Source organism: Prionailurus viverrinus, chromosome A3, assembly GCF_022837055.1.
Source record: "Prionailurus viverrinus isolate Anna chromosome A3, UM_Priviv_1.0, whole genome shotgun sequence".
Lineage (NCBI taxonomy): Eukaryota > Metazoa > Chordata > Mammalia > Carnivora > Felidae > Prionailurus > Prionailurus viverrinus.
Window position 1 is genome coordinate 95,892,369 of NC_062563.1, and position 13,171 is coordinate 95,905,539.

General features: G+C 40.6%; 1 protein-coding gene across 5 annotated transcripts in view; it reads left to right on the plus strand.

Moving 5' to 3' along the window:
* The window catches only part of CTNNA2 (catenin alpha 2), a 1,116,199-nt gene that overhangs the window by 352,806 nt on the left and 750,222 nt on the right, over positions 1-13,171 (plus strand). For all 5 annotated transcript variants that reach the window (XM_047854186.1, XM_047854187.1, XM_047854188.1 and 2 more), the window contains exons 5-6: positions 8,632-8,751; positions 12,276-12,542. In XM_047854186.1, the coding sequence (XP_047710142.1) occupies positions 8,632-8,751; positions 12,276-12,542 (387 nt within the window). The remainder of the gene's footprint in view (positions 1-8,631; positions 8,752-12,275; positions 12,543-13,171) is intronic.

Consider the following 13,171-nt stretch of genomic DNA (forward strand, 5'->3'; position numbering starts at 1 on the left):
TTTGTTGGAGAATAATACTCCATTGTATATGTATACCACCTGTTCTTTATCCATTCATCCATCAATGGACATTTGGGCTTTTTCCATACTTTGTCTATTGTTGATAGTGCTGCTATAAACATGGGGGTGCATGTGCCCCTTCGAAACAGCACACCTGTATCCCTTGGATAAACACCTAATAGTGTAATTGCTGGGTCGTAGGGTAGTTCTACTTTTAATTTTTTGAGGAACCTCCATACTGTTTTCCAGAGTGGCTGCACCAGTTTGCATTCCCACCAGCAGTGCAAAAGAGATCCTCTTTCTCCGCATCCTCGCCAACATCTGTTGTTGTCTGAGTTGTTAGTGTTAGCCATTCTACATTGACAGGTGTGAGGTGGTATCTGATTGTGGTTTTGATTTGTATTTCCCTAATGAGTGATGTTGAGCATTTTTTCATGTGTGTGCCATCTGGGTATCTTCTTTAGAGAAGTGTCTATTCATTGTTTCTTCCCATTTCTTCACTGGATTATTGCGTGAGTGTGTGTGTGTGTGTGTGTGTGTGTGTGTGCGCGCGTGTGTGTGTGTGTGTGTTGAGTTTGGTAAGTTCTTTATAGATTTTGGATACTAACCCTTTATCTGATATGTCATTTGCAAATATCTTCTCCCATTCCATCGGCTGCCTTTTAGTTGTGCTAATTGTTTCCTTTGCTGTGCAGAAGCTTTTTATTTTGATGAGGTCCCAAAAGTTCATTTTCAACTTGGTATATTAAAAAAGGAGTATATTGGCTCACTAAAGTAAGAAGTCCAGAGGTAATTAGCTTCAGGCAAGGCTTGACCAAGGCACAAAAATGTGATAAGAACCAGGCTCTTATCTCCTTTCCTTCACTAAGAGCACTCTTCTCTGTAGGCCCTTTTGTCATAGTCTCAAGATAGCTGCTAACTATTCTCAAGATTACATGCTTCTAGACTAAAGATAGCAGGAAAGAGTGAATTCTCCTCCCTTTTATTTTTAGCACAAATAAAAGTTTCGTGGTCTTGTTAATTCTATTGGCTTATGAATTAGGTGATTATCTCTAAAAATTATTTAGAGGGGGAATGGGATGTGTTGATGTTTTTAATTTGGTCAGTGCTTACTCCTTTCCCTCACCATCCCCCAAGTCACAGATGGGATCAGTTCAACCAAATTATAGTGTTGGTCATTTGAGGATAATATGAGAAAGGATGATGTGGCTGGGAGAAGGAGGTCTCAGGATTGGGTCTTATTAAATTGAATGTGATTTGCTTTTCCTGGAACCAATTTCTTGGACCAGATTGAGTATGTGGGAGTCAGGAGCCCAAGCTAAACTATAGCCTAAAGGTTGAGGGTGACTGGGAAGAGGTTGGTCCCATTAGAAGAGCTTGGGGATATATCATTCTGTTCAGTGATGAGATTAAAACTTCACAGTAAGTTCAGCAGGGGGAAGCTTAATATGAAGAACTGTTAACTCCAATAGCAGACTAGAGTTATAAGGGTTTGGGTAGCAGGAAGAGAGCTCTAAGGAACATAGGAATAGCAGATATAAGGAGCAGCTGCTACCCCAAAGACTAGGATGGGGCACTTCACGGAGACCCTCCCAGCCACTCTGAACCAGGGCCAAGATCCAGATATTCCTACCTCACTGGGTGACAGAGAGGTCACCAAGGTGCCACACAAGCTAATGGAACTTGCTGGAAATCTGCCCTTAGTGTGCTCATGGGGTGCTTGTGCCATTAGAAAGGAGATAGATTCAGGTCAGACAACAGACTTCAGCTACAGAGAGCTTCACACACCAAGGGAAGGAACAAAGGCATGAGAACAAGAGAAGGGACTTGGGGTGTTCTCAATAATATAATTGATTCTGTCTTGCTGGAGCATACAGGACAAGGTGGGGAGAGGCACTAACAAAGTTGGATGGGGCAATACAAGTTGTTTAGTGCCTCAGATAACATGATGATTCATTTGGACTCTGTGTGGGTTATGGGGAGCCACTGAGTACTTCTAAGCCTCAGAATCAGATTTGTGATTTATATCAATAGTTTTGGTAGCAATGTGGAGAAAGAATTAGAAAAGGGGTGCATCCGAGCAAGGAGACAGATGAAGAGATCATTGAAACTATACAGGCCAGTGACTGAAAGGCAGGTGAAGGCAGTGGCAGTGCATGTTGTGAAAAGGAGGTAGGTTTTAAAGATATTAAAGAGGTGGAATGACTAGATCCTGGAGGCTGATCAGATGGAGCAAGGCTCTTAATGAGTGTTCATCATCAACTGATCAGTACAACCCAAACCCAAACTCCATCAACTTCGTAAACCTATCCTTTCTGGGAAACTGAGACAGTAGAGCTGGGGAGTTAAAAGCACGAACTCTGGAGCAGACTACCTTGGTTCAAATCCAGGCTCCCAACTCACTTGCTGTGAGACCTCTCGGGAAGCTAGTGTAACCACCCTGACCTCAGTATTTCCGGCATAAAGTAAAAAATAGGAAAACTATCAACTGAAAAGAGCTGTTTTCTGGGACGAAATTAGGTATATATAAGCCATTTAGAAGAGTGGCTGGTACATCCCATAAGTACTCAGTGGCACTGGCTAGTGTCATTTTTCTTGCACCAGCTGAAAATAACTTTGGGAATATAAGCTGTATTATTGTGCTTTATAAAACATGACACATTAAGAATACATGACAATAGCATTTAAGCATTCTTGCTTTCTGATGAAATCATTTTCTTCACTTGTTAACAAGAAGACAAAATTTAATCAGGAGGAGCAGCTTATGAAGGAAAGAAAATATTTAATCAAGAAGGCCAGCTTTAGGGAGCGCCTGGGTGGCTCAGTTGGTTAAGTGTCCGACTTTGGCTCAGGTCATGATCTCATGTTCGTGGGTTCAAGCCCCGCATAGGGCTCTGTGCAGACAGCTGGGAGCCTGGAGTCTGCTTTGAATTCTATGTCTCCCTCTCTCTCTGTCCCTCCCCTACTTGCACTCTGTCTCTGTCTCTCAAAAATAAACGTTAAAATCTTTTTTAAAAAGCCAGAGTTAGGAGGCAGAGACGTAAAATATGATGGTGCTGCGGTATCAGCAGTCACCCCAGAGTACATGATTAAACAAGTAAAGTAATAGAATGTGGAATCTTACATCTACTCATTTATTTACTTAGCCAACTACTGTTTCCAAGATAATATATATTTTTGAATGTTTATTTATTTATTTTGAGAGAGAGAGAGAGAGAGAGAGAGAGAGAGAGAGAGAGAGAGAGAGACAGAGGCAGAGAGTTCCAAGCAGGCTCTGTGCTGTCAGGGCAGAACCTGACACAGGGCTCTATCCCATGAACAGTGAGATCATGACTTGAGCTGAAACTCAGAATCAGATGCTTAACCGACTGGGCCACCCAGGTGCCCCCAAGACAATATTTTTAATTTAGCTGTAAAACTATATCCTAATAAGAGAATTATATAAGACTTATTAAATAGTTTAGTTCAGGTCACTTAAAATCCAATCAACCCCATATCCACAAGAGGATCCTGAAATGAGGTTAGTCTGTCCCAACAGGATTGAGGATCCTTACACCCTGATTTGTGGCCCCGGTATGGATGGTAAATTTTGATGGGAGAGCCAGGTGACACAGTCCAGGGGGGCGAAGGATCGACTCCTCAGTTCAGTACCCCCATCCCTATACATCTGCCTGACTCCTAGGAGCTGCTTAATAAGTATTGAATGACTACATGGATTCACAGACTACTTTTCGTATAATGAAGTAAATACATGAAGTTCCAATCAGGAAAATGGGAGACTGATTTAAAGAGCTGGTTGCCAACAATTTGACAAAGCTGTAGTCTGTGGAAGGCAGGCCTGCTTTAGGAATGGGGGTAGGGGCTATTTTGAACAATCTCTGTGAAAAGACCAAGATTTTAAGAGTTTTAAGTGACAAGCTCCGAAAATAATACCTAAATCCACTAACAAGGGAGAAAATTTTAATATCTTTTCTAGCTCTTTGAGGCTTTTCAGCTGTACCCTGCCCAAGCTGCCAATATTAAGGACAGATGTACCTGGTTGAGCAAAGAGTTCTCACTTTGGTGTTCACAGCCAGGCCTGCTGTGGGAGGAGAACAGTTGATTGTGATATCCAGGACTCCGAGGGCATTCTTAAGAAGGGAAGCTACAGCTGCTGCCTCTAAAGGCTTCCTTTATCAGCTCATTGGAAAAGACTTCCCAGTTCCGGACAGGCGCGTCTCTCAAGCTTCCCCCTTATAACACCTCCCCAGGAGCTCTGCTCTGCTTAGAGCCCTCACTGGCAGGCCTTCACTGTGAGGCTTCCACTCTCCCCAGTGCCTGGTCTGCAGATGTTCCAAGCGCCTTGCCTCTTGGAAATTATTTGGGAAAACATCTTCATTAGATGCTTTCCTTAACAGATACTCCGATACTTAGCTAGACGCTAAGTGACAGGTCAGTGTCTCTGTTTAAGGAGCTACTAATTCTTGCCAGTTATTCTAAGTGTTTGCTATTTTGCATTTCTTTCTTTGCTTTCCTACATATACAGAATACCTAGTTGGAGAAAAGAGTAGAGAAGAAGTCTTTGTTCCATTTCTGTCATATACTTTGATCTATTCAAGTTCTCTGTTTCTTTTTGTATTCGTATTGGCATTTTATATATTTAGAATTTATTGCAGATACAATTAAAATTCATTAGCATGAGAGGTTTTATCTTCATCTTTTTTATCTTACTGTTTAAATTATCTCTTGTTGATAGCCTCTTATGGGGTCTGGTTTTAGACGTTCCATCTGTTGGGGCATCTGGGTGGTTCAGCTGGTTAAACATCTAACTATTGATTTCGGCTCAGGGCATGATCTCAAGATTTGTGAGTTCAAACTCCACATTGGGTTCTGCGGTAACAGTGTGGAGCCTGCTTGGGATTCTCTGTCGGTCTCTCAAAAGTTCCATCTGAGAGTTTTTATCATAATTACAGTATTTAGCCCACTTATATTTATTTTCTTTTTTTTTTTTTTTTAATTTTTTTTTTCAACATTTTAAATTTATTTTTGGGACAGAGAGAGACAGAGCATGAACGGGGGAGGGGCAGAGAGAGAGGGAGACACAGAATCGGAAACAGGCTCCAGGCTCTGAGCCATCAGCCCAGAGCCTGACGCGGGGCTCGAACTCACGGACCGTGAGATCGTGACCTGGCTGAAGTCGGACGCTTAACCGACTGCGCCACCCAGGCGCCCCTATTTATTTTCTAATTGAGCTTAGCCATCTTCATTTTTTCATTTTTCATTTACAAAAACCTTCATTTCTTCTATAATTCTCACAATAACTTTGTGTAATATGTAAACATTATTACCTTCATTTTATTAAATGACATTGAGGGTCTGAAAGGTTAAGTGGCTTGCCTGGATCATAATGCAAACAAGTGACAGAGCTGGGGTTCAAACACAGAACGGTCTGACCCACAGCCTTCCTCACACATATTGACTCATATCTAACAACGTGGGACCTAGGGAGGTTTTCCTTTTTTTTAAGTTGTTTGTTTATTTATTTTGAGAGAGAGCATTGGGTAGGAGCAGAGAGCCAGAATCCCAATCAGGTTCAATGCTGTCAGCAGGGCTTGAACTCATGAACGGTGAGATCATGACCTGAGCTGACATCAAGAGTTGGATGCTTTAACCAATTGTGCCATCTAAGTGCTCTGAGAAAGTTTTTGGAGAAAGTGTCCTGAGTATTCTGTATAAGAACTGCCTTTTAAAGTGTTTGGCTTATATCCCTGTAATTTCCTTTAATCCAGACACCCAGAAAGAAAATATCATTGGCTCTGTTTAAAAAAAAACAAAAACAGGACCAATTTGGTTATTCTATTAATTTTGACTTCTCAGAAGAAGTGTCTGGTCACTGCCCTTTATTTCCCCCCTTTTCCTTCTTGTCCCTTCAGCATCCCCCCCACCATTTGTCTGCTCCCACCACTCTCTGCTATGGTCCCATTTCTTCCAGACCTTGGACTGATTCTGAACCCATGTTTCTACACGAGAAATTTGCATTACTTGACCTTTGGAGATCCTTGTAGATTAAAACTCTAAGTATGGCTAAGTCTACCTTTACACAGAGACCCCATCATTGGTGTTTCTTTTTAAAAGAACTTCACTAAATTAGAAACATAAATTCAAACCAGCATCTGGATTCTTCAGATACAGCCAATAAGAAAATGTAAGGTATAAAGCAACAAAACAGGTACTCCCAATTGGTCTGATTAATATTCAGTAAGAAGCCTGTTTTATATATGTATTAGAAAACAAATCCAAGATTTAGCTCCTTCTGAGATAATTATTTTGCTCTTTGCTGGAACCAGTTTTTATGTCCTCCGGAAAGATTTACAGCTCAAATAAGCAGCAGGAACAAATTAACTGCCAAGAACTGTCCTCTCCATGATGGTGTTGATAGCCGTGTTAAGATAATTACAAATCTATTAGAAAGTGAGACATCACTGATTTGTTGTTTTAAAGGTTTGAGGTATAAGATTCTAATTAAACTATGAAAATGCTTTATCTGGCCTATTCCATACCATAAAATGTAACTTGATTTGAGTCCCTAAAAAAGTATCTTTACACACAACAGTCCTTTTTTTTCAATGATTCTTACTGTTTTTCCTTGAGTATTATTAGAGCCTGGATAGGAATTGAACAAGACTAACATTGAGAAGTCAAATTATTTTATATTTTTTACAGTTAAGAGAAGATTCAGAATTTCCATAGGAGATGTGAATGGAAACTTAATTTTATGTGGAGTCTAGGTTACCAGCGTTCTCAATAACTTCCCTGGCTTGCTACAACTCTTAATAAAAATGGGTTAGCCTATTTAGTAAATTGAATGGCATGTCTACAGAGAAAAAGGTTGATGATCTCCATTATCATTGGTTTATATACACGATTCTCTTCCTCCACTCAGTGAAACTTGATAAGGATATTGAATTAGGTATCTTTGTGATTGTGTCAGGCTTAAACAAATGTAGATCTCTGTAGCTCAGAACTGTGTTAATCTCTGGCTTTTTCTAGCTGTTTTAGTGGTCCTTTGTATTTCCGCATTGTCAAACGATGAACTCCCTGTATGTTCCCTTTGGCTTGCTTCAAATACAAAGAGCTAATCAGAATTCTTCAGTAGGCCCTGCATTTTCTTCACTTCACATGACTGAGCTGCCTGCTCTTTTTCTGTTGCTTCTATTAGAAGATATCATTAGCAGAAGTCTGTCTACTAGGGTCCCTTTTTGTATAGAAGAACTTTTGATTGAGCAAACACATACCTGTTTTGTGCCTTACTCAGAATTTTGTTCTTGGTTATTTCCACTGACAAAATAGCAAGTTGACTGATGATGATGTCATGGATTACTTCATATCTCAATTTTAGTTTTAATTTAAATTGAGACCACAGGTGTTTAATGTTACCAGTTGTGGAAATCTTCACACTGTAGTAAAGTCATTCTGGAGGGGGCACCTGGGTGGCTCAGTTGGTGAAGTGCCAGCTTCTGCTGGGTCATGATCTCCTGGTTCATGAGTTCGAGCCCCACATCAGGCTCTCTTGTTGTCAGTGCAGAGCCTGCTTCAGATCCTCTGTCTCCCTCTCTCCACTCTCCCGCATGTGTGTGCTCTCCACTCTCCCGCATGTGTGTGCTCTCAAAAATAAATAAAAACATTAAAGTCATTCTGGAGAATGACTTTAGTACCACCCAAATCCTCAAGTCATTTATTTTATTTTTTTTAATGTTTTTTATTTTTGAGAGAGACCTAATGTGACTGGGGGAGGGGCAGAGAGGGAGACACAGAATCTGAAGCAGGCTCCAGGCTCTGAGCTCTCAGCATAGAGCCGACGCAGGGCTTGAACCCACTAACAGTGAGATCATGACCTGAGCCGAAATCGGAGCCACTCAGGCACCCACCAAATCCTCAAATCATCTGTAAAGGAGTTCTTAGTGAAATTCCTAATTCAAGTCTAAGACCTCTCTGCAAAAGTTGCATGATCCAGTTGGCAAGAATTGGAAGCAGGGCACATCATTAGGGAGGCATGCCTGCTCTCATTCTGCTCACCTGCATTCTACCCCCGCTGACACCACCTTCAGTGGCAACGAAGCTTCAGATTCACTTGCTTCTCCACGGGGTGTACAGCTCCTCTTTCCAGTGGATGGCAGGGTGTGAACTCAGTTCACAGTTACAGGCCGTTCAGCTGTGGCTGCAGAGATGTTGCCAAGAACTGTGGTTGCAGATTCAAGCGCACTCACGCTTCAGGGAATTCCTTCAGTTTTCGTTGGTGAAGCACTTCCTCCTGAAGATTTCTAGAATGTGTTTTCAAATTCCATGTTTTTTTCTTCCATCGATTTTCTTGTGTCTATGTGAAATTATTAGTCTGTATTCCTCATCAGAATCCTAACCCAATAAACGACAATTGATATAGTTCTAATGCTTCAAGAGTTCAGGCATTATCTTTTTGGGTACAAAATATCCTGTGTGTTGTGAAGAAATATTCTGATTATAAGTACTTATTAGTGGTACTTCTATTTTATTTAAATGTGAATCCCTAGGCATATTTTTTTTTAACAAATGACCATTTCTAACATGTTTAATATTTAAATTCTATCCATTGATAAATGTTCCTTATTACCTCAGGTGGAAGAGGCCTTGGAAGCTGTCAAAAATGCTACAAATGAACAAGACCTTGCAAATCGCTTTAAAGAATTTGGCAAAGAAATGGTGAAACTCAACTATGTAGCAGCAAGAAGACAACAGGTGGGGACAATTCAGGAAATGCTGGGGAGAAAATGTGTGTTTAAGTAACCTCCTAGCTTGGTAGGCTTAAACAACAAATCAGCCTTATCTGCTGGTTATCAAATAGCAAATGTCCTCAGAACCTGTGATCAACAAAGGTTGCTTATTACATGGGCCAGTTTTCATAGCATTGTGGGCCCTGGGGTTCTCTCTGCCCCCTGCCTACCTAGGGTAGGTCACAGGCCTCCTGTGTGACTGGTGGGAACCACTGTAACCTTTTTCCCACTGTAAGAAAAGCTCCCCAATCAAAAAAAAAAAAAAAAAAGAAAAGAAAAGAGAAAAAAAAAGGCGGGGAGAGTGGTTTCATATAGTGCAGTGGATGCTGTCTGAGCACCACCCTTTGCCCTCACTTTTTGTTTCCTAGCCCTGTAGACCCCATCATGCATATGCATAGCCCAAATGTGCAGCATGTTGAGTGACCCCTTTATGAAAGACAAGAAGACTATGCAAAGAAAACCAAGGAAAGGCAGAGAAGAAAATAAATGTGTGGGGGTTTGGGATAACACAGGTTAAGTGCGAGTTTCTCTGATGAAGGTGACTGACATAGTGTCTTCTGTCTTTCTTTTATCTAGAGCTAGCACTCAATTTAGTCTATTCTAGTTGTTTGTCAAGTACCATTAGGATTTTATCCTCAAGGAATTTGTTTTTAATTTTTTCCCCTAGGAAACACATCTCCAAATGCGAAAGGGTCAGTTAAAAATCCTTTACCCGTCCTCTTGACTGTTCCTAGAATTCTTCAACACGTAGGGCAATTCCTAGTGATTTAAGATGGTCTGTGACCAACAAAGTTTTATTCAACAAACATTTGTCGAGTGTTCTTCTGTGCCAGGTTGAAGGAATGTTGATATTACAAACTGGACCAAGATCTAGTTTCTGCCCCTAACATGCTTACAGTATTCTTTGTGTGAGAGACACACGCATGTGATTTGAGATTACTTGATGAAGTATTTTGTAATCAGCAAAACTCAAATGAGCTCTTGTGTGATATTCCAAAATGTAAGATGGGTAGGAGTGAAGTTACTCTGAAACACAAATGTGAGAACCAAGAAAGCTACTTAGCTGATTTAAACAACTGAGAAAAAAGCCATTGAATCTTGATCTTAGTGAACCACACGGGCAGTTGGGAAGAAAGGTAGGAGCCAGGACATTGGGAGTCTTGCAGAAGTCTTGGATTTTATTGTAAGTGGGTGGGTAGTATTTGAATATTTCAAAGTTTGATATCAATGTCTCAAATACGTATTTTAGCATTCTAAATATGTTGTGCAGAAGGGAATGGAAGAGGAGAGACCAGCTATATTTGGGGGGGGGCTGAAGTAGTCTAGGTGAAAGATGGTGGTCTTGATTCGTTTGCAGTGGTGGAAATGGAGGAAACTGCAAAGAATCCGAGTTTATTTTGAAAATAGAACTCTGAGGACCTGATGTTAAATTGGACATGTTAGGAAGTGACAGCAACCAGTTCAGTTCTAAGGTTCTGGTTTCAGCACATGAGTGAATGTTGGTAAATTTACAGAGATGGGAAAGACTGGGTCAGTTGGGTACAGAAATTAATATTTCATATTTAGATACATGGATTGTGAGATGCCTGTGAACTCTCCATGTAAAAATGTCAAATAGAAGAGAGTTCTGGGTTGGAGATGGAAACATCAGGTACTGGTGTGTATATAGATGTGTACTAAAATTCATGGACATGTATGAGATTTATGAGAATACCCGTAAGTATCATTTATTTCAGCAATACCTTATTTTTAATTAACTGCTAGTTCAGTCTCTTTCAAGAAAATTTAGAAAACAGGTAGAATTGGAAGAAGGAAAAAACCATAGAACACCCTACCACCCAAGAAAAAAGTGGTACAATTTTGGTATATTGTATTTTAGTTATTTATCTTCATATTTTAACATATTTATAATCATACTTTGCATACAAGTATGCATATTATGTTCTGGCTTTTCATTTATCTTGTAAATATTATTCATGTCATTTATTGAAAACTATAGTATCCAGAGTCTATCAAATAAATAAATGCTTCAGTCATTTACTTAACCAATTCTTCATAATTTAACATTTAGATTGTTTGCAGGGTTTTTTAATGTAATTAAGGAATGTTTCCTCAAATGTTTTTATGGGGAGAATCCCCCTTCCATCTCTTCCTTTTTTAAGTATAGGTACCCAGTAATATAATATGCAATTTCTGGACCAGAGTTCTGGAGGTTAAAAGGCTCTTCATGGCTAGTCGGGAGAAACCTTTCACTTTGAATGCATAGATAATTATCTGGCATAGAAAGTACACACACATGTTGGTTACCTATTGGTGTTCATGTTTAGGATCAAAAAGAAATGCCCTCAAACTAGAAATCATGTTGGCGGGCTAAATTCATTAGTGCATAAGCAAAAGAGGATAGATGGTTCAGTTAATTATTGTCAATCTGCCTTGACAATCCTAGATAACCAATAAATTGTGCTTGTCTCAAAGACGTTTTGACACACAAAAGAAAAGATACAATTGTTGCCAGGTCATTCATATAACACACACTGAATAAACAAATAGAAACTGAACCCCAGTGATTCAAATAACCTTCAACGAGGTTTTGAAACTGGAAAAATTTCTCTGAGATCCTCAGCTGGCAACCCTACATGGCCTCAGAGAGCAGCACTGCCTTTAACATTTCTGTAAATGATGTGAACATTTTCTTAACAATGCTCTTTAAAGCTGAAGATCAAGAGATTCCCCAGTAGTATTATTTTGACAGCCAAAACTAGGAAGGCACATCACCTTTGATCTATTTTTATTCCCTAAACTCAGTGATTGAGCTGCCATTAAAGATAGCTTTAAAAAAAATGAAATGAACCCTAGTCCGAACCTGATAATGAAGTGGCAGATATGCACTAAGCAAAAATCAGAAGAGTTTGATTTCCCATGTTTGTAATTGTCATTGAATATAGGGGCAAGCAATATCAGAAGACTGAAGTCTGGGTTTTCCTCTGCTGCTTAACTAACTCCTATCCATGCAGGCTACTTGTCTGTATCTTGGTTTTTACATTTTTCCCAGCAATATTTGAGTGCCTTTTATAGGCCAAACATTTGCTAATAAGTCAAGGGCCACTAAACAAGATCGGGTTTCCTGCTCTCAATAGATACAATACATGCTTAAATATGTAACTCCAGTACAGTATAATAAGTATTGATGATAGGAGGGGATAGGGGCTTGTGGGAGCAGATAGGAGACATCGCCTAGAGAGCTGGATGGAATAGGTTCCAGGAAGATGGGCCATGTTGAGTGAAAGGGTAGGGTAGAAGAGGAGTACTCCAGTATTTCATGCAGAAAGAACACCATACACAAAGTCTTGGCAGCTAGAGAGAGGACAAGGGAAGGTAGATGGTTTACAAACTTCACTGGAGTTCTGTGAGTCTGACTCAGAGTTCAATAACAAAGGTTTCCATGGCAAACTTCATGGATGTGACAGGTCTCATGTTTTGCACACACAGGAGCTGAAGGATCCTCACTGTCGGGATGAGATGGCAGCCGCCCGAGGGGCTCTAAAGAAGAATGCCACAATGCTGTACACAGCCTCCCAAGCATTTCTCCGCCACCCAGATGTTGCTGCCACCAGAGCCAACCGAGATTATGTGTTTAAACAAGTCCAGGAAGCCATTGCTGGCATCTCCAATGCTGCTCAAGCTACCTCGCCCACCGATGAAGCCAAAGGCCACACAGGCATCGGTGAGCTGGCTGCAGCTCTGAATGAGTTTGATGTAAGTGTCCCAGTGGTGCACACAGAGGGGTATACACTTGCATTGAAAAAAATGATTCGGGAATGAAGGGCCACAGTAGCATACATGAATTTACCCCTCGTAGAGGCTTAGGATAAAAGGTAAATTATATCCTATTTCTGTTGATGGGAATCCAACATAGTGGCAGAGCCTAGTTTTCTTGTATTCAAAGGATCTAACAACAATGTTGAAGAGGACCTGAGGTTAGGCAAGCAGAAGCCCTGTAAATCATTAACTTTTTTTTTTATCCCACTGGTTATTTAGGGACCATTCATCACTTGGATGATGATCTTTATTTTTAAGGGGACAAATGTCATAAGCAGTGTAGGTATAGGTTGCCTCTGTGTTGTGCCTGGGTGAAGAACTACCCTCAATGTCTTCATTTTAAATCATTGACAAACGTTGTTGCCCACTGATCCCACATGGGATCACCATCTTCCTTGAATAGACCCCTCTGGCTAATGCCTCTGCAGGACCCATGAATGACCCACATTCTGCACCTGCTGTTTCCGGGGGTGTGTCCCAATGAGCGAAGCAGTAGGAAGATGGCATCAAAGTGAATGGGAGGCATTCATGTAATCAGTACCCCAGGATGAGAGCCCTCACTTCTC